This window comes from Heteronotia binoei, chromosome 2 (assembly GCF_032191835.1).
Source record: "Heteronotia binoei isolate CCM8104 ecotype False Entrance Well chromosome 2, APGP_CSIRO_Hbin_v1, whole genome shotgun sequence".
Classification (NCBI taxonomy): domain Eukaryota; kingdom Metazoa; phylum Chordata; class Lepidosauria; order Squamata; family Gekkonidae; genus Heteronotia; species Heteronotia binoei.
In genome coordinates this window covers 23048414-23072596 of record NC_083224.1, presented here as the reverse complement: position 1 = coordinate 23072596, position 24183 = coordinate 23048414, and the positions used below count along the sequence as shown (strand labels likewise).

The 24183-nt window shown below is 45.2% G+C and overlaps 2 protein-coding genes across 5 annotated transcripts in view; both read left to right on the top strand.

The window, feature by feature from the left end:
* Window positions 1–24183, top strand: part of LOC132566037 (oocyte zinc finger protein XlCOF6-like) — a 191691-nt gene that overhangs the window by 73220 nt on the left and 94288 nt on the right. For 2 of the 4 annotated variants that reach the window (XM_060230699.1, XM_060230697.1), the window contains exons 2-3: window positions 11515–11585; window positions 11794–11920. In XM_060230699.1, coding sequence (XP_060086682.1) covers window positions 11515–11585; window positions 11794–11920 — 198 coding nt within the window. The remainder of the gene's footprint in view (window positions 1–11514; window positions 11586–11793; window positions 11921–24183) is intronic. The other 2 variants (XM_060230700.1, XM_060230698.1) reach the window with 1 other exon arrangement.
* LOC132567790 (zinc finger protein OZF-like) lies at window positions 13693–22487 on the top strand. The gene is made up of 4 exons (XM_060233477.1): window positions 13693–13753; window positions 16571–16766; window positions 20220–21517; window positions 22390–22487. Exons 1-4 carry the CDS (start codon window positions 13693–13695, stop codon window positions 22485–22487), a joined length of 1653 nt encoding a protein of 550 aa, XP_060089460.1.

Genomic DNA, 24183 nt, shown 5'->3' with positions numbered 1-24183 from the left:
TTTGTCCATGGGGTCACAAAGAGTCGGGCTCGACTGTCCGAGTGAACAACAACAACAAAGCTCACAACTTTAATACCAGTAGTTCACAAAGTAGAATTTTTGCTCACAAGAGTCTGCAGCTTAGAGGGAACATTGCTTCCCGCCTATTTCATTCTTTCTGAACTGGAGGCTGCCTCGTGTAATCAGCTCCATGTGACCCTGCTGCCCTCTTCCCAATGGTTATTATCAATTACTTCCTTTGTGCTGTACCTTTCTGGCTGAGCTACATCGTTTCTCTAGGCCAGGGGAACTGCTCTCACTGTAGCCAGGTCCCGTGGAGGCTGGCATGTCTGATAAGTGTGAGCAAACTGGTCTCTGAGCTGCGGCCGCCACATGAAATTCGGGCAGGGGGAGGGAGCTGGCAGCCAGGCATGGAACCTGTTGCCTCTGGCCTGTGGGAATATTGACTGTAAGGGCTGATGCAGAGAGCAGCTGCCCCCGCCTTGCTGTGGTCCTTGGGCGGCAGCAAGATGAAATGGGGTAGTGGGAGGGAACGGGGCACAGAGCCTGATGCCACTCTGCGCAGCCATGAGGACTGGAGGGGCTGAGGCCTGGAAAGCAACTGCCCAGCCATGGTCTCACCCTGCTCCCTGGGCAGCGGCAAGAACAACTTTTCGCTTTGCTTCCTCTCCAGACCCACCCCCCCTCCTTCCCTGCCTGGTGCATCTCTTTGTGTGTGAGCTCAGTTTTGAGTCCGGTGGCACCTAAAGAAGGACATTTTTTGCATGATGTGAGCTGGCTCTGCTTCCTCCTCCCCTCTCTCCCCCCTTCCTGCCTCTTCCCTCCCTGGCATGTCTCTTTGTGTGTGAGCTCAGTTTTGAGTCTGGTTCCATCTACAGAAGGTCATTTTATGCAAGATGTGAGCCAGCTCTGTTTCCTCCTCCTCTCTTCCCCCCCACCCCCTCCTGCCTCTTCCCTGCCCCACAAGTCTCTGTTTATGTGGAGCTCAGTTTTGAGTCTAATAGCCAGTAAGATATGAGCCAGCTCTGCTTCTTCTCCCCTCTTTCCCCCACTGCCACCTGCCTCTTCCCCTCCTGGGTGTCTGGGTATGAGTGAGAAACCGAGTCCAGTACCACATAAAGACCAACAACGTTTCTTTCAAGGTGTGGGCTTTCCTGTGCCTTGCTCCTCTCTTTCTCTCTTTGTTGGGCTTGTTATGCTGTTGGTCTCCTGTGCAATTCAGTCCACTTCCCCCTTCCTTTCTCTTTGTCTAGCCTTGCTACCCAGCATCTGCGTGTGTGTGTGTGTGCAGGCACGCCTAAATCAAGCCATAGAGGTGGGTTAGGCCGAGAGTGTTTGTCCAGACCAAGTTCATCCAGCACATTTCCTTTTATACACTAGGTATTTTGAACCTAAGCCTCCCAAATTATAGGCTGACCACTATACATTGCTATCTCTCTTATTATCGCACAGCCTCATAGGAGTTGGAAGTTATTTTTCTGCGGAAGACTGTATTTTGTAGACAAACACTCCAGTTTAGTTTTTTAGATTCCTCACTCTGGGCAGCATGGGGGCATCTGCAATGAAATATTGTAAGAGTGTTTATGTTTTAAGCAAGTTTTTATTTTAAGTAAAAAAGCAGGAGTCATGGGTGGAGGAGTATTTGAATTTGCTTCATAATGCAGGGGGTTGGACTAGATAACTTTGGGAGGTACCTTCCAACTCTGTCATTCTGTGATTCTATAATATATACAATCGTGTTGGTCTGTGTCTTTTATAAAGTTTATATCTCCACTACCTGGCATTATATTGTATGATGCCTATGGCTCAGCCTGACAAGATCTCATTTATGTCCGATCCAGCCCTCATAACAAATGAGTTTAACACCCGTGCTCTAGATTCTACTAATCTATAGAGCTGAGTAACGTTACTTTCAGGTTTGTATAAATATCACATAGTTTGTCACAAACAAGTAGCTGTTTATGCTATTCAGTAAAGTCTTTATAAACCGAGAGGTGCTTATGTCACCTGTTGGCAAAAAAACACACCTCATGTCCCCATCTCTCCTGAACTCTTACAACTGGCTGGCAACCCTAGACATTGTGGGAAGTCAACAGAACTTTAATTGTGTAGGTCTTTCAATGACGTAAAAAACCATCCCAATTTCTACTAGTCTGTTCAAGCAGGAATTCTTCATTTAGCGGTATCAGACATCCCTGCTGGTGAGACCAACTTGAGCAAAGAACTTTGAAGGGGGGCAGGAGGCATCAGTGACTAGACAGAGATATCCCTTTCCTTCCACTAGGATTGACCTCATTCTTGTCCACTGAAGGCAGCACAGCCAGACATGCACCATTGTTGAAATTCCATAGCTTGATCATCCCATTTTTCAGGCCAGTGATCAACCTCCTCTCTGGTGCATCAAAGGTCATTGCTGTGATCTCCTTGCCTTGTGAAGTGGGGGACTCCATGATTTTATGCTCAGTCATGATATCCCAAACTGACCAGGACCAAGCCATTGTAGCCACTCACTACCTGCAGGCAAAACCGGTGGAGGACCGTCTATGTTTTGGAGTTGGAATTCTGTGTTGCTATAACCTATCTGTGTTGCTTGTTTAGACTTTGTAATGTATAACTATACAGTGTTTTGATGATTCATTAATATAGAACAGGGATGGCCAACGGTAGCTCTCCAGATGTTTTTTGCCTACAACTCTCATCAGCCCCAGCCATTGGCCATGCTGGCTGGGGCTGATGGGAGTTGTAGGCAAAAAACATCTGGAAAGCTACCGTTGGCCATCCCTGATATAGAAGTAATTCCTGAATTTATATATTCCCAGTATTTCGGTTGTTTAACTTAATTCATTCACTGGGGGATCCCTTGTTTGTTTTTTTTCCAGCCACATACTTCCAGACAACACAATCACTGGAGCTAACAGCATTAATTACACCATCTCAGGCTCATTCACTTGCTCATCTTCCAGCATTATTATATATGCCATTAAATGCCAACAATGCCCTTCAGTTCTTTACACTGGGCAAACAGGACAAACCCTACACCAAAGGATAAACGGACACAAATCTGAAATCAGGCATTACAAAACTCTGAAACCAGTAGGAGAACACTTCAACCTTCCAGAGTATTTAATGGGTGACCTCAAAGTAGCTGTTTTACTGCAAAGGAACTTCAAGAACAGAATGGAAAGGGAAATTGAAAAATTACAAATTATTATGAAACTTGGAGCAAACACCTTCCTGGGATGGAACAGGGATATTGGTTTCTTGTCTCATTATATATGCTAAACCCATTCTCACCAAGTAGAACTATACATCCACGGTATTCCAATGTATTTCTCTTTTAGAATAGTGTATCAGAGTAATATTTTTTGTACCGACATACTGGAATAAGGGATATTGGTTTCTCTCTACATATGCCAAACCCATCTTCCACTGTATTCTAATATATTCTTTTTTTTTTTTTGTATTGGCAAACTGGAATCATGTTTACAAAACTATGCTACATGTTAAAAAGTAAATTAGATGGACAGAAACACCCATAAGAAAAAGATGTTCTCAGATTAACCCATGCTTGAGGAGAAATAAAGCAATTAACAGACTTTACATTTATTACCTTGTGATGATGGACTGTGGTGACATCCTTCTCCAACTCTGACATGTTTTTAGCCTTTATTGTTTTCCCACACAACTGATGCTATCCAGACCAAATTTATGATTCTTTCAATTTGTTAATTTCACTATATTGCCACTGGATTCTAACTTCCTACTATTTTGCATGCTTAACCACTGCCCACCAGCTATATGTAGCACTGCTCACTGTACCCAGTTTCATCATCTGATGAAGTGTGTATGCTTACATTCTGAATAAAACTTAAAGGTCTTAAAGGTGCTACTGGACTCCAATTCTGCTCTAAATGGGGACTTGATGGAGGTCTATCAAATTATGCATGAGGTGAAGAGGTGGGCAAAGAAAACTTTTTGTCCCTCTTCCAAAATATTAGAAATCAAGGGCATCTAACTGAAAATAGTTAACAGAGACCTTCCGGGGTCATATGTGAAAGACCTCTGAATTGCCGCCAGGGCAGGCAGGGGGAGCAACCAGCAAAGCTGGGAGAGGAGGGTTCAGTTTGTTCGCTGATGGCATTTTAGCCAGACTCCCTGGAAGTCGAGGACGCTGGACCAGATGAACCCCCTTTGGCCTGACCCAGGAGGGCCGATTCTCTGGTGGAACAACGAATTGCATGGATTCCCCAGTGCAAGTTTAGCCCCCTCCTCCCATGGAGTTTCCCAGCCGTTACTCGGTGGAGGAGGAAGGATCGAGGCCAGGCGAGGGAGGGACTGGCGGGAGCCACTTGCTCAGCCTCCTTTGCCTTAGACTGGGGGCTGATCCAGCCTGGGGTCCACCTCCCCCCACTCCCCGGGAGTGAGGCCCTATGCAGAGCGACTCCCGAGCAGCCCCATTGAGTTTGCATTGTAGGGCGTCGCTGAATGCAGGCGGACTGAATTTAGCCTAGTCCCCCGGGGAGCGGGATCTTTCCGGGGAGGGGAGGGAGCTTTTTCTGCAGCGGTGAAAGGGTTAAAAGAGGCGAGCTGTTTCCTAGATAGGCCGAGCAAGGGAGGGGGCGGATAGGGGAAAAGGGGGGGGGGGGTCTCCAGATTCGGAAGGTCCCCTCCCCAGTCAGTCCTTGCGGTCTCCGCAGAGAGGGATTCGGATCTCGCCACGTGTTTTGGGGAGGGGGGCGTTTAAACCCTTTCCAAAGGTAAAGTTCTTCCCTGTGGGGCCCTTTGTGAGCCTTGGGGGGGGGGGGGTTTGTTTGCAAGGCGGCTCTTTCCCGGGCGGCCTCTGGAGGATCGGGACCCTCGGAGCAATGGATAGGTGAAGATGGGGGGGGGGGGGGCGGATGCCGGCAGCATCCTGCCCTGCTGGAGGGTGGGTGGAGTTTATCCGAGACAGATGGCTACTAGTTTTATATTTTTAAAGTTTCTTGTATCTTTTGTACTGTATTATCAGGTTCATCTTGTATATTGTCTGTCACCTGGAGCCCCATTCCAGGAGAGAGGGTGCAGGACAGAAATGGGATTGAATAAACACCCTCCACGGTGTCCCTTGCAGGGGCTGAAAAGCGGGATCTGACTTTGGTAATCCAAAATATATTATGAGCCGTGGAGGGCAGAGGGAGGGCCAATAAGAAATCCCAGCGGTGATCACATGGGAGGAGTCATTCCTGCTGATTGGCTGCATATTTGATCTCCTGCTCCCCCGATTTGCAAGGTTTTTTTGGGGGGGGGTATTTATTTGCATTAATTGTAGAACTACGTTTAGCCCAGTGACATCTTTAAGGCAAAATTGTATTGAAGGTATTAGTTTTGTGTGCAAGTACACTTCTTCAAAATAGTCCAGGTTTTTGCATTGCGTAAGAAAGGAAATATCAGTCTGTACCTGTGCAAATTTCATTGTAAGCCTAATGGAGTCTCATTCCATGCAGCTTAATGTGGTGCCTTCCATGAAGATAGATTCGGGTGGGTAGTTATTCCTTTTTTGGTCTTAAAAGTGCCACTGGACTCAAATGTTGTTCTGCCATTTCAGACCAACATGGCTATCCAACTGAATCTACATTAATTATAGTCTGCCATCTAATAGTTAAGCCCTTACCAATCCCTTTGTCCTGGGCTCCAGTTTGCCTTCAGATGTACCCACTAGAGAGGCTGATCCCCAGAAATTGGATGCCAGGCTCATAACATCCATAACATATTTTGAAAAGGCAAGTATTGGTGTATGTGTTGCTTGAAGGAGAGCCAGTTTGGTGTAGTGGTTAAGTGCACAGACTCTTATCTGGGAGAACCAGGTTTGAGTCCCCACTCCTCCACTTGGACCTGCTGGAATAGCCTTGGGTCAGCCATAGCTCTCGCAGGAGTTGTCCTTGAAAGGGCAGCTTCTGTGAGAGCTCTCCCAGCCCCACCCGCATCACAGACTGTTTGTTGTGGGGGAAGAAGATAAAGGAGATTGTTAGCCGCTCTGAGACTCTGATTCAGAGAGAAGGGCGAGGTATAGATCTATGGTCTTCTTCATATCTTTCAAAACTTGATATGTAAATAGCACAGGGACATTAATCCTGATCCACAAACTAAACAAGAATGTTTTTTCTAATCCACCAGGGTAATCCTTAGGTGTCTCTTCATCAGGATTAGTGATGTAACTCCATTCCCTTTTTCTTCCTGCCTTTCAGATACCTTCCCCTCTCCCTCTTCATAGCCAAGTTGAATAAGAGTGTCTTTCCAGGGTCAGAGGCAAATCCAAGAGAAAGGGGAAGGAAATGGAAGGGAAGGACCCCGAAGGCCCTGGCACCGGCAAGATATCGAAAAATGGTCCCCATCCCATTCAAGCAGGGAGTGGTGCTGAATTCTGGGATAGAGCTGTGACAGAGAACTTGGTTCAAGACACTGTGACTGCAGATGTACGCAGCCGATGTTTCCGGCAGTTCTGTTACCAGGAGGCTGATGGCCCCCGAGAGGTTTACAGCCGGCTCCATGGACATTGTAAGGACTGGCTGGAGCCAGAGAGGCGCACCAAGAAGGAGATGGTGGACCTGGTGATCCTGGAGCAGTTCCTGGCCATCCTGCCCCAGGAAGTGCAGGGCTGGGTGAGAGGATGCGGGCCAGAGACCAGTTCCCAGGCAGTGGCCCTGGTCGAAGGTTTCCTCCTGAGTCAGGCAGAGGAGAAGAGACAGGCACAGCAGGTGAGGGGCTTTCAGTCACTCCATTCAAGCAATGGCTTTATTCTAAGGTTTCCTGTCAGCTATTTCTGTTTGTGTTAACTGCCATCAAGTCATTTCCAACTTATGGCAATCCTAGGAACGTCTTCTTGTTAACAGCCTTGCTCATGTCTTGCAGACTGAGGGCTGTGGCTTCCTTGATTGAGTCAATCTATCACGTGTTTGGTCTTCCTTTTTTCTTGTTGCCTTCCATTTTTCTGAGCATTATTGTCTTTTCCTATTACTCGTCTTCTCATAATGACACAAAAATATGATAGCCTCAGTGTCATTTTAGTTTCCAAGTTTCCAAGGAGAGTTGAGGCATGATTTGATCTAAAACACATTTATTTGTCTTTTTGGTGGCCCATGGTATCTGTAGAAACACTCTCTGCCAACACCACAGGTAATCAACTTTCTTCTTCCCAGCTTTCTTCCTTGTCCAACTTTCATGCCCACACATAGTAATGGGGAGTTACTGTGGTGTGAATTACTTTAATCTTGGTCACCAGGGACACATCCTTACACTGAAGAATCTTTTCTAGCTCCTTCCTGGCTGCCCTTCCCAGTCTCAGACTTCTAGTTTCTTGTTTGCAGTCTCCCTTTTGGTTGATCAAGTTAGAGTCCAGTGCAGGCCCGTAGCCAGAAAAGTTTGGTGGGGGTCTCGGGATAAATCTTTAGTTGGGGGTCTGAAGGGCTCAGAATGACGTCACAAATAACATCACAATAAAACAATATAATAAAAACCATGCTGAAAGAAGTCCTGGGGCTGAATGGATCTGATGCCTTAACTGCCCCCCACTTCCTCACCTCGCAGGGGATCCCCTGCTAGCCAAAGTAGCAGCTCCTGCACCGGGGAGGCGGAGGGTTGGAAGAGGATAGCCTCTCCACACCCCAGCACGCTCGGCAGGTCCTGCCCTGCTGCCCCACACACCCTCCCTTCCAGGCGAAAGTTTCCCCAGTGGCAGCTGCTGCTTTTGTGCCTGGCCAATCAGGGAGGGAGATCCAAAAGAAGGAGATGAATTTAGGGGCAGGAGCGGTGGAAAAGGCTCTCTTGGGCTGCCAAGGGGTGCACAGGACAGACCCACTCCGAAGACCCTGGGGAAACTCGGGAACCGAAGCACAACAGATGGAGGGCCCCTTTGGCGAGGCGAGGCATGCGGCTGAGGGACTCATCTCCTCCCATGGTTACCCCGGTTGGCCAGTGACCGGGGAGTAAGTGTGCTGGGGAGGCAGCTTGGCAAGCACGCAACGGAAGCGCAAGCAACTGTGCGATCGCCTGGGCAGGTGCAGCAGAGCGAAAGGAAGCCTGAAGCTACTGGCCTGGGTCTCGGCCCAATGGAGGGGCCACAGCGATTGAAGGGGCGGGGTTGAATGGAGCGGCTGGGCCCCCCGCTGTAGCTACGGGCCTGGTCCAGTGACACCTTTAAGACCAACAAAGCTTTATTCGAGGTATGATTTTTCCTGCACAAGCAGACTTCTTCAGATAAAATGAGATGGGAGAAAGCCACTCAAACTTATAGACAGGACAGAAAAGTAAATCAACATATAACATGATGAAGACGTTTAGAGATGAAACAGGAAAAACAAGCCAAGTCTATAGGTCAACAGCTGTATGGATACAATTAAGGGGCAACGGGTCAAAGCAGGAAATATGTTAAGATAAGAGATAAGTGTTTAATAAAATCTTTTTTTTTTTTAAACTTTAAATTTTTATTAATTTTCCAACAATAATCAACAAAACAAACACAAACACGCTCTTAACAATCATTTAAACCCAATGGAATACTTATAATACATTTATATCTTAGTTACTTTTTAGAATATAATTACTGTACCTCCTGTAATTCGTCATAGCATTACACACAAATATAGAATAATAATACAGTACAAAACAATATATAATCTATTATTTAAATATAATTTTCAATAGTATGAAAAATCTATATATTTTTTTGGAACATACTTTTGAGGGTCCTCTTCTGAATTTATATAAGTAAAGAACGGATACCACTTTTCAATAAAGTTATTATTCTTCCGTTGTATCTCCATTGCTCTTATTTGTATAGCCAATTTATCCAGTGCTGCTACCTCCCACACTTTAGTCAACCATTGTTGTACATAATAAAATCTTTTTAATTGTTTGAAATTAACTGAGATTCCTTTACGACACCCCATTTGTCTCCCTCCAAGCATAAAGATGACAAATAGCTTTTTCCCCTTTTAGTTGCCGTGGGGTGCAGTATATTTCAAGTTTGATTGCATTGATGTTGGAGCCTAGGAATAGAAAATGTTGTAGAACTTCAGTTTCTTCATCAACCTTCAATTTTTATAATTCTCCACTAAAATTGCCTTCCTGATGTTCAGCTGTTATCTTCCTTTAGCATTTTCTGCTTTGGCCTTCCTTAGTTATTATTTCAAGTCTTCACTACTTTCTGCCAGAAATGTCATCTGCTTATCTCAAGTTCTTTCCTACAGTTTCCACTCTAGCTTCATCTAAATGTAATTCAGCATATAGATCTATTTATCCTTGCCCAGAGTACACGTTGCGCATCAAAACAATCAGATGATGTGGCACACCCATTTCTTTAAAAACCAACCATACCTTTTCTTGATCCCAACAGTCAAAAGCTTGGATGTAAGCTATGAATCACAAGCTGATTATCTTCTGAAATTCTCTCCTTTGCTCTACGAATCTTCCTAAATTTGCAATATGATCTCAACTGCCTCTTCTTTTTGTGAATCCACCTGGAACAGAACATCTGACATTTCTCTTTCAATATATGACCACAGGCCTTGTTGTAAAATGTTGAGCATCAATTGACTTGCATGAGGAATGAATGCAGTGGTCCAATAGTTGCTACAGTCTTTGATGTCTCTGTTATTCAGAATTTGAATGTAATGTGAGTGTTTCCACTCTGTGGGCCATTGTTTTGTTTCCCATCTTTGTTGGCAGATTCTTATTGAAATTTTGATGGACTCCTTTTCTGTGGCTTTAGTGATATCCCTTCAGCTTCAACTCTAGGTGATTTCTTTCTCCCAGTTGTTCTCAGTGCAGCTTTACTATCTAGAACTCTACCTTCTTGTTCAAAAGACTCTTCTTGAAAGCACTTTGTCTTCCTTTTATCTCTTTTTTTAAAATAATGCTTCAGTGTTTTGTTCCTACCTTTTCTTAGATATTCCTACTTCTAGATAGTTCAATCAATCAATCAATCATTTTATTTATATCCCGCCCTCCCCGCCGAGGAAGGCTCAGGGCTGCTAAGTTCAGTAAGTTGGGTCTTTGCCCCTGTGGTTAAAGCAGCTCTGATGGTGAAGTCAGGGATGAGGAGTCTTGGAGTGGGTCCGGATCCATCTCTTCAGCCTGTTCCATTCCTTCTCTTACCCCTCTCCCTTGCTGTTGTTTCAGATGTGGGGAGGATCTGCGAAGGTGGAAGCAAAGTTGTCAGAAGGAGCTCCGTCAGAGGAAGGTCAGAGGACACAGACCAAGGACAGTGCCCGAGAGGCCCTGCAAAGTGGTAAGGGGGCCTCCTGCCCAGAGGGGATTGGGACACGTAGAGAAGTTGTTGAGCAGAAGCTTCAGGACTGGAGAAAATGGAAATGCTTCTATGTAGAATGGAGTTTTGGGGGAATATGCCCTAGGATGTTGCAGTGGTCACTCCAGTTTAAAGGAAAGTATACAGACTGATGGAGACCAATTCTATTCATATTTACATCAATGGAAATATGAACATCTCACTTTCCTTCCATTAGAAGGACTCAAGGTGTCTCAAAAAAGAAAATGAGGACTAATGTGGGTGCAGCCATTAGCCAAAGTGAATCAATAGAACCTCCATGTTCTCCTGACCAGCATAGCCTAGACTAACCTGATGTCATCAGATTGCAAAAGCTAAAAATGGTCAGCCCTGATTATTTTTTGGATTGGGAGACCACCAAAGAAATTCAGGGTTGCTATACAGAGGCAGGCAATGACACACTGCCTCTGAATCTCTCTTGCCTTGACTTGATGGCATTTACACATTCACACACCCTATTCTGGGGGAGCAAATTTTAAAAAAAACACTATTGTCAGAGTCCTGTAATTTGGATTTTCAGTCCCAGTCTAAAGAATTTTGGGGGGCATTTGGGGGGGGGGCAGAGTCAGAAAGAGGATACTGGATTAGGGATGCCAGTTCATGGCCTTGAATCCATATGAGGTTTGGGGGTGAAGCATGGGGTGGATGTGGTGTCATTTTCATGTCTCATTTGGCCCAAAACCTGGATGTGAAGTCAGAGCACCAGCAGACACTCTGGAAACACATTGGCAGTTCTCCACTGTGTTAGCTGATGTGCTAAAATCACATGGGTTTGGGGATGGTTGTGATGGTGAGGTGTCGTACCACATGATTTCCAGTTGCCTCTTACTCGCCTACCATTCCAGACTCCAGGATGGGTAAGAAGCCCCAGCAGATGGGAGAATGTCACCCCTAGGTTTTTGGTCTGATACAAAAGGGATCCATTTGAGCTCCAAGGTTCACAGAGTACATTTCAAGTCTCACAGAAGTCTGAATTGTGTTGAAAGCATTTATAACCCCTGAGGCTCATGGGCACCTGGTGCTTCTATTTTGCTTCTCCCACAGTTTATTAAATTTATTACAAATTTTCTTGAGTGTAAAGAAGACAAAGATTCAGACCCTGGGAATGGGGATGTGTAAGCAGGATTCAGAGAAGCCAAAAATATTGGAATTTAAGCTTAAAATCCTTCCTTCCAATTTTGTCTCCCTTGCAGGCAGTGAAGAGATGTTGTCAAGCTATTTTCTTTGCAGAGAAGTGGAAATGGTTGCTCAACCTCTGGTCCAGGTAGGGGAGGATGAACAGGGGATAGTCAAGGCTTCACTCCTTTTTCAAGGACACTTTTGCTCCTCTTGTCTGTGGAAGAGAGGCTGTGAACAGCACTGCCTTTACACATATGAGCTCTACATCCTGCAACCTCATAAAACACCCCCATCAAGAGTGTAGTCTCAGCCCAGCATAATCTCTGACGAGGGAATCTGCTTTTTTCTTACAGTCTCCTTTTTCCTTTGAGGAGGTGGCCGTGTATTTCACTGTGGCAGAGTGGGCCTTGCTGGATCCAAGCCAAAAAGCTCTCTACAGGGAAGTCATGCTGGAGAACTATGGGAGTGTGGCTTTTCTGGGTAAGGATCTTTCATAGGTGCCAAAGGTGCAGGTTGCTGCCATTAGGGTGATGCAATATATCTTTGTGAGGCCAGTGCAGTGAATTGGCTGCCACTTAGTGCATTGAGCAGTTGGGGTGGCCATGAAAGTGATGTTCATCATGGCCCAGTAGAGCGATAGAAACCACCCCACTGATCCAGGGCAGCTGAGGCCAGTTTTGTGGCCATCACCCAAGCCAGAGAAGTTGTTTTGTCCTGAGGACAAGGCGGGGTTGTGGGGCCCTCAAAAAGACTCTGGAAGGAGCCAGATCCTAACTTCTCAGTTGTCAGCCTTTACAACGTCCCCTTCCCCAGATGGGATTATGGCCATCCACACTGACTGTAATCTGGAAAGATCCATCCCCCATAGAGTGGTTCAGATTGTGGGCTTGGATCATGACCATGGTTCCATCCTTCCAGAACAGCTCAGCTAGATGAGGTCAAAGGCACATCCACCCTTTCCTACAGTCTTCACATGGATGCCTTCAGACCTTACTGTTAGGTGTAGATGGGTTTGAGGGCTTTCCTTGGAGTTGTTCTGCCTTGAGTCTGATGGACCCTGAGCGGTTCCAAACGGCTCTGCAGGGTCCCTGGCCCCCTGGCGATTCTCTAGATGACTTGGTGGAGTCATGGCATGATAGGCTCTCTAGGACCATCGACGAGATCGCACCACAGTGCCCTCTGCATCCCCATTCTAAGCTCGCACCATGGTATACCCCAGAGTTGCGGCTGATGAAACGAGGGCTCAGACGGCTAGAGAGGCAGTGGCGGCGGACTTCAGATGAAGCAACCAGAACATCTTATAGAGAGTTTATGAGGTCCTATGAGATGGCAGTCAAAGCCACAAAGAAAGCTTTCTTTGCAGCCAAGTCTGCGTCTGCGACATCGCGCTTGGCACAATTATTTAGGATAATTCGGTCACTTACAACATTGCCACAAGGCAGGCCAAATTGTAGAGAATTGGACATTGGCTGTGAGGCTTTTGTGAATTTTTTTACAGACAAGATCTTGTCACTCTGTCACAACCTTCCGGCTACAGTTGAAACAGTATGTGAACTCAAGGCTCCATGCCTGTCTTCCGGACCAGCTTTAGATCGCTTTAAAACGCTCAGTCTGGAGGAAGTTGATAGAACACTCTCTACTGTACGCCCAACAACATGTGATCTGGACCCATGCCCATTCTGGCTGATTAAAGCGTGCCAGGGAGAGCTCCAATATCCTATATGGGATATCGTAAATAGATCTCTCCTGGAAGGGCTTTTTCCAATGTCTCTTAAAGAGGCAGTGGTTTGCCCTCTCCTGAAAAAGTCCACCTTACACCCGGCCGAATTGGCACACTATTGACTGGTCTCGAATTTACCCTTTTTGGGGAAAATTATTGAGAGGGCAGTAGCGCTAAAGTTACAGTTTTCTGGAGGATGCCTCTGTCCTAGATTCCCACCAGTCCGGCTTCTGCCCAGCGACATCTGGATCGAGGCGGCTCGGCAGTACTGATGCTGTTAGACATGTTGGCTGCGTTAGACACAGTCGACCATCAGTTACAGTGGCTTTCCTCTTTTCTTTGCGGTCGGGGACAAAGGGTGTCAATTGGGGGAGAGTCATCCCAGAGACTCCCGTTTAATTGTGATGTGCCTCAGGGGGCGGTTCTATCCCTAATGTTGTTTAACATCTACATGCGACCCCTTGCACAGATTGTCTGGTGGTTTGGGCTGGGTTACCATCAATACGCTGATGACACCCAGCTCTATCTACTGATGGACAGCCAACCTGACGATGTCCCAGAAAACCTAGATCAGGTGCTGAAAGCCGTGGCTGGTTGGCTTAAGCTGAGCCAACTGAAGCTGAATCTGACAAAGACAGAGGTCCTTTGCCTGAGTCGCGGCAGCCTGGGCAGGAAAATCCCCCTGCCAACTTTTGATGGGGCGCCATTGACAATGGTGTCCAAGGCCAGAAGTTTGGGGGTGCTACTGAGTGTCCAAGGCCAGAAGTTTGGGGGTGCTACCGAAGGGCTCCCTGACGATGGAGGCTCAGATATCAGCAACTGCGAAATCTGCCTTCTTTCACCTTAGGTGAGCGAAACAGTTGGTTCCTTTCCTTGGTCATGGCGACCTGGCAACTGTGATTCATGCAACGGTCACCTCGAGACTGGACTACTGTAATGCACTCTACTTGGGGCTGTCTTTGTCACGAACTCGAAAACTTCAGCTAGTGTCGAATGCGGCTGCTAGGCTGCTACTGGGGCGGCCCAAGTGGGAACACATACAGCCAGCGCTGCAGGAACTGCACTGGCTACCAATAGTGTGCCGGATTCATTACAAAGTGCTGGTTATTACCTTTAAAGCCCTATATGGCCGAGGACCCGTTTACCTGAGCGACTGTCTGTCCCCACACGTTCCCCAGAGAGTGCTGAGATCTGGATCCCAGCATCTCCTAGTGATCCCCGGGCTGAAGGAGGTGAGACTGTCGACCACCAGGGATCGGGCCTTTTCAGTGGCAGCCCCCTCCTGGTGGAACCAATTGCCGGAAGAGGTTAGGGCCTTGCGGGACATTGATCAGTTTCACAAGGCCTGCAAGACCATTCTCTTCTGGCAAGCCTTCAGTTGACTGTAGGAGAATCCTTGAAGAATCCTGGAACAACTGTCATCTTGAGAATGAGTAACATCTAATCTAGCACCAACAATAATCTATATTGTTTAATGATTTTACTGATTTTATTGATTTTATGATTGTGATCATTATTCTATGATCTGCTGTAAGCCGCCCTGAGCCCGCCTTGTTGGGGAGGGTGGGGTATAAATCAAATTAAACTTAAACTTGTAAGGGTGACCTGCAGCAGGTAGTTAACACTGCCTCTGAAGGAGAACTGGCTTAAGCCAAACCACACGGCATCCTCTGTTACAGTGAGGAGGATCAGTCCTCACCCCAAGAGGGTAGAATTGTCTGCTGTTGAAGTGATTCCTACTGACTCTGTCAGCCCAATAAGTACAGAGACAAGTTCTCAGTTGAAACACAGTTGGTTGAGCCACAGCCAGATGCAGAAAGTACTGGAGCAGCCATCTGTCTCCCCAAGAGACAAGTGACCAACTCTTTCCCAAAGGCTAAGCCCCTTCCACCTGCTTAAGGCAGGAAATTATCTGCCACAGAAAAACACAGAAGGACAGAAAAGGCAGGTACACCTGTCCACTCAGTGCTCCCTGATGCCCGGGTTTCTCTAAAGCTGGTCGACACCATCTCCTCCATCCCCAAGGAAGAGGGTTGACAACAATGACACCCCTGTGCTGTTCTAAGGGTCTGCCAAACTAATATCCCCATATTTACATTACATCGCCTTGGTCATGCTGAACAGGTATTCCATATCTACACGCTCGGTGCATGTTGCCTGCGTATTGCAGGAAGATGGAACAGGACAGACTCTTTATCTGGACTTTTCTTCACTGCATGTTCCTCTGGGATGGGCTTCCAAAGGCTCCTACTCTGCTGTAACAAGTGAATGACCTTGAGGCCCCATAAGCCAATCTTCTGGCCATCTTTTGCTGACAATAAGATACATTCCTTTCCATAGAGACAGGCTGACTCAGGACTTCTAGGAAAGGCAGAAATCCTTGGAGAATTCAGAAACTGCTATGCATTAAACCAGAGGTGGCCAATGGTAGCTCTCCAGATGTTTTTGCCTACAACTCCCATCAGCCCCAGCCAGCATGGTCAATGGCTGGGGCTAATGGGAGTTGTAGGCAAAAAACATCTGGAGAGCTACCGTTGGCCACCCCTTCGTTAGACAGTAGAAAAGCCCAGCTAAGGTGTAGAGAATGGCTCAGAAATAGCAAGAAAATACAGCTGACCTTGAGAAAAGTGGTCCTACACTACAAGGTTGCTGTTCTCATTGGTCATTACGTGCCCCCCAACAATTGGCACCTCTCCCGAAAACCATGGTGGCCCCCCTCTGAACTTTGAGATTCACTTGGTTAAATCCTGGTTACATCCCCAGAAAACATGTATTTTGGGAAGGCTGAAAACCAGCTCCTCCTGGCTCTTCATAACTGGAAGGAAACGCTCAGTGCAGTTCAACAACCGCATATTTTGCTAACTTTTTCTATTTAATCATTAAGAGCTGAATGTCAAAACAGCTGCATGGCAGGTCAGATGGGAGCAGCAGGGGAATCATTCTTTGCCACAGTTTGGCGTAGTGGTTAAGTGTGTGGACTCTTATCTGGGAGAACCGGATTTGATTCCCCACTCCTCTACTTGCACCTGCTAGCATGACCTTGGGTCAGCCATAGCCCTAGCAGAGGTTGTCCTTGAAAGGGCAGCTGCTGTGAGGGTGTCTGTTGTGGGGGAGGAAGGTAAAGGAGATTGTGAGCTGCTCTGAGACTCTTCAGAGTGGAGGACGGGATATAAATCCAATATCTTCTTCTTCTTCTTAAAATACATACAGGGAGTTTTGGGAGAAGAAACACGGGCAGAATATAAAAACATCTCGGCAGGAGGGCCTGGTAAGGATAAGGTGTGACCAGTGGCTCAGTTTGTTAGGAAAGAAGCTCTTATAAAAGAAATGCAGGCTCAAGTGTGAAGAGTGCCTGATTGGTGGTTTGGCTTCTTGTGTGGGTGCTGATTGAAACTTTTTCCTTATTCCAGCAGCAAATGTAGGTGAGACAGCTGGAGAATTCCAGGAGTTCTCCTTGGAAAAAGTGAAGAATGATGATGCTGAAGAAAACTTTGGAGATAGAGATGGACCACAGAGGCAGGAGGAAAGCCACATAGGTAAGAGGTGGGATAATCCCATTCCTTGCCAAATAGGGGTCCTCCCTGAAACCCCAGTCCATGAAGAAAGGTTAGTCAACAAAAGAAGGAACAAAGGCCTCAATGTGAACCAGAGAATCCACTGCAGGGTGATGCCGGATTACTTTTGTACACCTCACTGTACCTTCAGTAACCCACCCAAGACAACCTCCAGAAGGCTTATACATACACACTTATAAGTTTACAGATGATCTTTATTAGACTCCCAAGTTTCTCCTTTAGACAGAAGGCTTCAAATATATGGATAGAAAAGCAAAATAGTTTAGATACTGTTAGTACATTTCAGAATACAGTTACACAGTTAGAATTTAGTCAAGCATGAAACATAGTTCTACAGTAAAGCAGAGAGCATAATGAAAAATCTAAGTCCGAATAGGGACTTCACCCTATTAGTCTACATTTTCCCGGTTAGAATCTTAAGTCCCAAGTCCCATTTAGGAAGGCATGATCAGCATAGACAGTCTCCTGTTCTCTAGTGCAGTTCAGCCCCCTTCCATGGCTTGACCAGCATAGAGACCCCTGTCTATCCAAGTCAGGCCCCTTCTGCTCAAAAATTCAAGGCTTATCCATTTTATAATCTGTATTGATTTTAACTATAAAAAGAAAAAGCATAAGCATAGATACAGAAGCATTAAAGAGGGGGAGGGGTGGATACAGAGTGGGAGACCAGAAACAAAAGAAAAATGCAAATATATCAGTTACATTTCTACCTCCAAATGAAATACCCAATTCTTTCTACCTGCAAGTATTAAATTTACCCCTTATATTTTACCATCTTTATCTTTCATTATACACTTTTTACTAAACTATTACTTAAAATACAAGTCTAAACTATTCTTCTGCAGCACATATAAATATTAAAAAGTCAGAGAAATCTCAACACAGAACTAATTGGCTAAGCTTAACCATATTAAAAATACAGACTAGTTATTTTAACAATGTCGTCATTAAATGAGCATCAGAAACAAATATCTTTATCCTTCTAACTTACTTATTTCAAGCGGAAAGAAAAAAAAGATCAGATTTAAAATATCATAAAACGTAGAGAGAGAGAGAGAGAGAGAGAGAGAGAGAAAAGTAATAAGCAGAAAAAAAATAGTAATTTATCTGTCTCAGTATAAACAGTTTCTCCCAACAAACATATTAAGAGCAGATGTACCAGATTACAGAATAATTGTGTTGTCTGCCTTCTTAAAAATCGATCCAAGTTAACTATTTATATAAAATTCTTTTCAAAACTCTTCAATCCTTTAACTTTTATATCCATATTACTCTAGGAGGAACAACTTAATATGACCCAAAAATCTCACTTGGCCTTTTAAAATCGCATGCCAGTTCTTGTTGAGAATTCCATATCTAATTACTGTTTGAAAAACAGTTCAAAGACCCTTCTTCCTGAAAGTTTTCCACGTTTTGATTTTTTTGCTGAGATGTACCTTCTCTCTCCTTAGTGCAGTCATCCCTCTTGGTAAAAATAGTAAGGATCCCATGCCACTTGTTCCTCTCGAAAAACCTTCAATCAGTCTCGATTTCCAGTCCTTCTTTTTAACTGCGCAATAAGGTTCCATTTTGGTTTTCTTCTGTTTGTTTCCCAAGGATCACTCTCCATTTCCAATTAAACAGACATCACCGAGATCTCTTTAACACTCTGCTCATGTAGATTTGAGATTTCACTAGTTTTCAACATAAAAGCTCCCATTTGCTTTTTTATCAGCTCTGTTAATGAACCAAGATCTGGCTTTAGAGAAGTTATGGTAACCATTATATCTTTTTTTATAAAACATTTTGCTTGGTAATGCCATTTTTCTCTACCAAATAACTCAGTTTATTAATCCAAGTTGAAAAGTAACTCAGAGACCCAGTTAGTCTGTCTCTCCAAATCTCCTCCAGCCGTGTGTTTTGATTGTTGCCACTTCAGTTGCACTCAGACGGCAAAGACAAATCTCTCTAAAATATATCTAGTTTTTGTTCAGACCATATTATAGCCAGATAATAGTCTCATTAACACATATTCAATTATAATCCGGGTCGATTTGAGTATCTATATTCAGTCTAATTCAAATTGTTGCCAATGCTCAAAGTTGTTCTTTGTCTTTTCGAAGCCTCGTTCACGGGAAAGTGGGGGGGAATCCGCCTCTTTCCCTTTCTTTGAACTGTCCCGTTTGTTGTTATGTAAAATGACCCATTAGCCAGTGGTATTGAAAACAAACTTACTCACTGAGTAGAATTGCTGTGCTTGAAGTAGGAAAGCGATGCATCAGAAGCTTGTTAAGAAAAAAAAGAGCAAGTGGTCAGGTGTTCACCTCTTACTGCTGTAATGGCAATCATGGCGGCGGAGCTTCGGGGCATACAAGAAGGACAGGAACAGCCGCCGCTATGCCCCTGGCTTCTTTCAAAGCCCCATGCTAAAAGGAAACTCCAGGGTCTCCTTGGAGATGCCACGTCTGTGGTACCTCTCCAACTGCCTGATTCAGGGGGGCCACTAGAGACAAGCTCCGCAGACCCTCACTGAGCTCAAGGTGACATAACCCGGAACAAAAATTCAAGGTTTATAAAGGCTTTCTCCACCCCCGGAAAACTGACATCAGTATACTCTTATCTGATGTTATGCATTCCAGTTACTGTTGATGCAAATCCAGATGGCCAGTTGTCTTACTTCCTCCCCATACCATATAAGGCTCATACCACATAAGGCTTTCTCTGTCCTGAGACAGCTTTCAACTTTCACCCACTGACCTAGATTCTCATCCTAAGCTCTTAGTTGTTACCAATATGAATGCTTAATAGTGATGGAAAGCTTGACCCCTTGCTGCCAATTTCATAAAGAGGGCCAGCCTAAGAGAAATCCTGCCACACAGGGAAAAGAGAAATGTAAGTGTAGCATTTGCAAAGCCCTTCAGTCAGAGAATGAACACAGATGCTAATTGGCTCAGGAGAGAAATTGTTTACTTGCTTGGCGTACAAAAAGAGCTTCAATTATAAAACAACCCTCAAAGAAGTCACCGAGGTGGAGAGTCAGTTTTAATGACAAGAGTCCCAACCAAGGGTTTCTAATGCAGGAGGCTAAATGTACTTTCAAAATGTACCATATCTTATTGTACACTTCAGTGTACACCAGGAGGAAGGCACTGAACTATTTGGAGCATGAGTAGAACTTAAGGGGCCAACCAGCCTCCTTGCCTGGATTCTAACAGGATCTCTCTCTCTTTATTCCAGCAGGAGATGATCAGAGGAATCAGGAGGATGAGGAACTGCATCGTCTATTGTCTGATGAAGTCAAGAAGGAAGATGTGAGAAGAAATGTCAGGATTCACATCAGACTGAGGAGACAGAAAGCCAGTTGCAGGATGAAGCAGAGGGATAAATCCATTCCTTGCCAAGGGAGGGATTTCCAAGAAGTAAATCACATGTTGGAGGAAACATACAAGTGCTTGGAGTGTGGAATTAACTTCTCAGATCAAACCCAATATACTCTCCATTTCAGAATGCACAAAGGAAAGAAGACCCATCAATGCTTGGAGTGTGGAAAAGCCATGATTGGCAGAGCAGAGTTCCTTCGACATCTAAGAATACATACAGGAGAGAAATATTCTAGCTGCTCAGACTGTGATAAGAGCTTCTCAGAGAAATCGGACCTTGTTCAACACCAAAGAATTCATAGAAGAGAGAAGCCTTTAATCTACTCCATGACTGGAATGATTTCCTTGAATGGAAAAGAGGGTAATAGGCATTTTTCAAAGCACAGTATACTGAATACATGTCAATGCTTTCAGTGTGGAAAGTACTTCAGATACAAATCACAGTTCCCAGTACACCAAAGGATCTACAGAGCAGCAAAACGTTTTGAATGCTCAGAGTGTGGAAAGAAATTCAATCAGAATCTCCTTCTTATACAACATCAAAAAACCCACACAGGGAAGAAGCCTTTTGAATGTTCAGAGTGTGGGAAGAGATTCAGTCAGAGTGGGAATCTTCAACAGCATCAAAGAACCCACACAGGGGAGAAGCCTTTTGAATGCTCAGAGTGTGGGAAGAGATTCAGTCACAGTAGCACTCTTCAATGTCATTTAAGAACCCACACAGGAGAGAAGCCTTTTGAATGCTCAGAGTGTGGGAAGAGATTCAGTCACAGTGGCCATCTTCATAGTCATCTCAGAACCCACACAGGGGAGAAGCCTTTTGAATGCTCAGAGTGTGGGAAGAGATTCAGTCAGAATGGCAGTCTTCAAATGCATCAAAGAACCCACACAGGGGAGAAGCCTTTTGAATGCTCAGAGTGTGGGAAGAGATTCAGTCAGAATGGCAGTCTTCAGGTGCATCAAAGAACCCACACAGGGGAGAAGCCTTTTGAATGCTCAGAGTGTGGGAAGAGATTCAGTCGGAGTGGCCATCTTCAAAGTCATCTCAGAACCCACACAGGGGAGAAGTCTTTTGAATGCTCAGAATGTGGGAAGAGATTCAGTCGGAGTGGCCATCTTCAGAGTCATCTCAAAACCCACACAGGGGAGAAACCTTTTGAGTGCTCAGAGTGTGGGAAGAGATTCAGTTGGAGTGGCAATCTTCAAAAGCATCAAAGAACCCACACAGGGGAGAAGCCTTTTGAACGCTCAGAGTGTGGGAAGAGATTCTGTGACAGCGGCAGTCTCCAGAAACATCAAAGAACCCACACAGGGGAGAAGCCTTTTGAATGCTCAGAGTGTGGGAAGAGATTCAGTAGGAGTGACAGTCTTCAAAAACATCTTATAATTCATTCTGGGGAGAAGACTTTTAAATGCTCAGAGTGTGGGAAGAGATTCAGTGGCAGTAGCAGTCTTCAAAAACATCTAAGAACCCACAAAATTCATTCAACATTCATATGTTCAACAACATATAAGAATACTCACAGGGAAAAGACATGTAACTTCTTAGCCTAGTAAGTGATATTGAACTCAATTGCCACTTGGATATGATGTGAATTTTGTGGACTTTTATTCCAGAATAGAGCTATTCACAGATGTAGGTTGTTCCAAAACTAGACAGAATTCTAGAAGCAAAAGTCTTAAGTTTTGTTGTAATTTGGACCCAAAACCTGGTAACATTTGCTAAGGTTAACTTCAGAAAGCTTATCCTTCCATACAGCATTACATTGTTTCCACATCTACCTACAGTTTGTTCTATCTTTTGATTGGTAGGTGAAGAGCAGTGTGAAGGTCCCATTTTCTCAACTGTACTGACTCAATATGTGTAATCCACCTTCAGAATGCCTTCCACCTTAGAGCAACTTTTCCTGTCCATCTTCCTCCCCCCCGCCCCACTCCATGGCAGAAGTAATCCTCTTCCCGCTTTGAAAATACATTTCCTCACTAAACTCAATCAGCAATGTTTTTCTCCACAACGCTGGAAGCATTTTTGCCTGTGAAACAGGGTTTCTTCACTATTTAGAGTACATTACCCTAAAACGTACACATAGAATAAAAATTCTCCAAGGAACTGGAGCCACTGCCCTCAGCAGTAGCTCAATCCTTCACAAAAATGACGAACTCTCCACAATTCATCAGCCATCTGTCAATGGCCTTGCCTCTTAAATCAGCCTTTTTCCCCCACCACCTCTGTGTGGTTTATCCACACCAATCCACTCTCCTCCGAATTCAGATCTCCCACTCCTCTCCTTGCAGATCATTCCTACTTAGAGAGCTGGCCTTCCATGAAGACACACATGTACCCAATGGTGCTGAGGTTCGAGCACGGGGACGAACAACTGGGAGTCCCATAGAAGTTGCTGGGTGACTTCGGGCCAGTCACTCTCTCAACCTGATGGACTCAGCACAGTTGTTGTGAGGACAAAACCACAGATGAGGAAAACAATACTTGTACATTTCTTTGGGTCCGTATTTGGAGAGAGAAACAAGGTACAGGTGCCTAGAAAATGTGTTTGAATAACTTGTGAAATCTTTAAAGTGGCTCAAGGCTCTTGTTTTACCTTAGTTTCCAATAATTACTTGCATGTCACCCTTCTTGAACACCGTCCCTCACCCCAAAAGCTTTATTTCTCCTCCTCTCCCATGACGTTCCAGCAGAATGGTTTCCAACTGGCAAAGGTGTCAAAAGCTGCATTTTCTCTCTCTGTGTTCAGTCTGTGTGGGAACATGTCATAAGGAAAACGGGATTAGTTTCAGATGAAGGTGGAGGGAAAATGGGTGGAAGATGAACAATTTTAGGTATGCATATGACACCAGTGAAAACAGTGAAGACTTGAAATGAATACTGAGAATGGTTAAAGCTGAGCATGCTAAAGAAGGATTATAGCTGGACATTAAGAAGACGAAAGTAATGACTGCTTGGGAATTACACAACATTAAGACTGAATATGAAGAAATTGAAAATGTTCAAGGTTTTCTTTTCCTTGGTTCTATCAACCCAAAGGGAGATTCTGCCCAAGTAATCAGAAAGAGATTGAAACTTAAGTGGATGCTAATGATAGGACATTTTGGAGACTGTTAATTCTGAGGGTCGCTTTAAATCAGAAGTGACTTGACAGTACTCAACACACAGAACACGTGAATAAGGAAGGACACTGGAACATGTTGGGATGTTCTTTCCTTCACCAGCTTAAGTGTCTCTGTGTCATGAGTGCTGGGGACCCTGCAGAGGAAGTTGAGCTTGCAGAAGAAACTGTGCCCCTGCCACCTGCACCAGTGCCCCTGCCTCCTGCTGGAGAAGATCCCAGCCCCCCTGCCTCGCCCTCTCGGGTGGCGCGTGTGCGTGACCGCCTCCGTCAGGACCTCAGGGATCGGAGGAGGGCGGCACGCTCACAAGCAAGACGCTCCCTGAGCCCTGAGTTTTGAGAGGATTCTGGCCCTTCTAAGAGCAAGGATGCTTGAGTTGCAACAGGATCCTGGCTGCCTCTCTGAGCCAGCAATTAGCCCAAATGGGCAACAGCCAGCAGAGGGCTATATAGCTGTAGGCTTTGGGAGGAGGCTTTGTGGAAGCAACTAGTCATCTCCCTGACGTTCTAGCATCCACTCTGGCTTGACTTTGGTTTCTGGACTCCCTGACTTTGGCTTGTGACTTCTGGACTCCCTGACCTCGGCTTCTGGACCTCGGACCCGCGATACTTGTACAGTGATTCGGATTTGGTGCCTTGGACCCTCCTGCTTACCGGCTACAGACCTCGGACTGCCCCTGGACTTTGCCTGACCTGGCCCCAGCTGTGACACTCTGAGACCAGGAAGCTTGTGCTTGTTTATGTAAGCAGAGAATGCCAAGAAACCTCTCCCCTCAGTTTGTAAAGACTTGTCTGAATATCAGGATCAGCTACTTGTTATGAAGAACTATCTGGTGCTTATATTTCTACAAGGTTACCTCATTCTTCTGCCTGTTCACCTCATTATTTTATTGTTGGATTTTAACTGTTTTATTATGTATGTAATCTGCCCTGGGCCCATTTTGGGAAAGGGTGGAATATAAAT

Bases quoted from the DNA above. Each gene is read 5' to 3' on its own strand.
- LOC132567790 (XM_060233477.1), top strand. From the start codon at position 13,693: ATGGACAGCCAACCTGACGATGTCCCAGAAAACCTAGATCAGGTGCTG. The intron at 13,754-16,570 runs GTTGGCTTAAGC...TCCTTATTCCAG, and splicing joins GGTGCTGAAAGCCGTGGCTG to CAGCAAATGTAGGTGAGACA. The intron at 16,767-20,219 runs GTTAGTCAACAA...TCTCCATTTCAG, and splicing joins ACCCCAGTCCATGAAGAAAG to AATGCACAAAGGAAAGAAGA.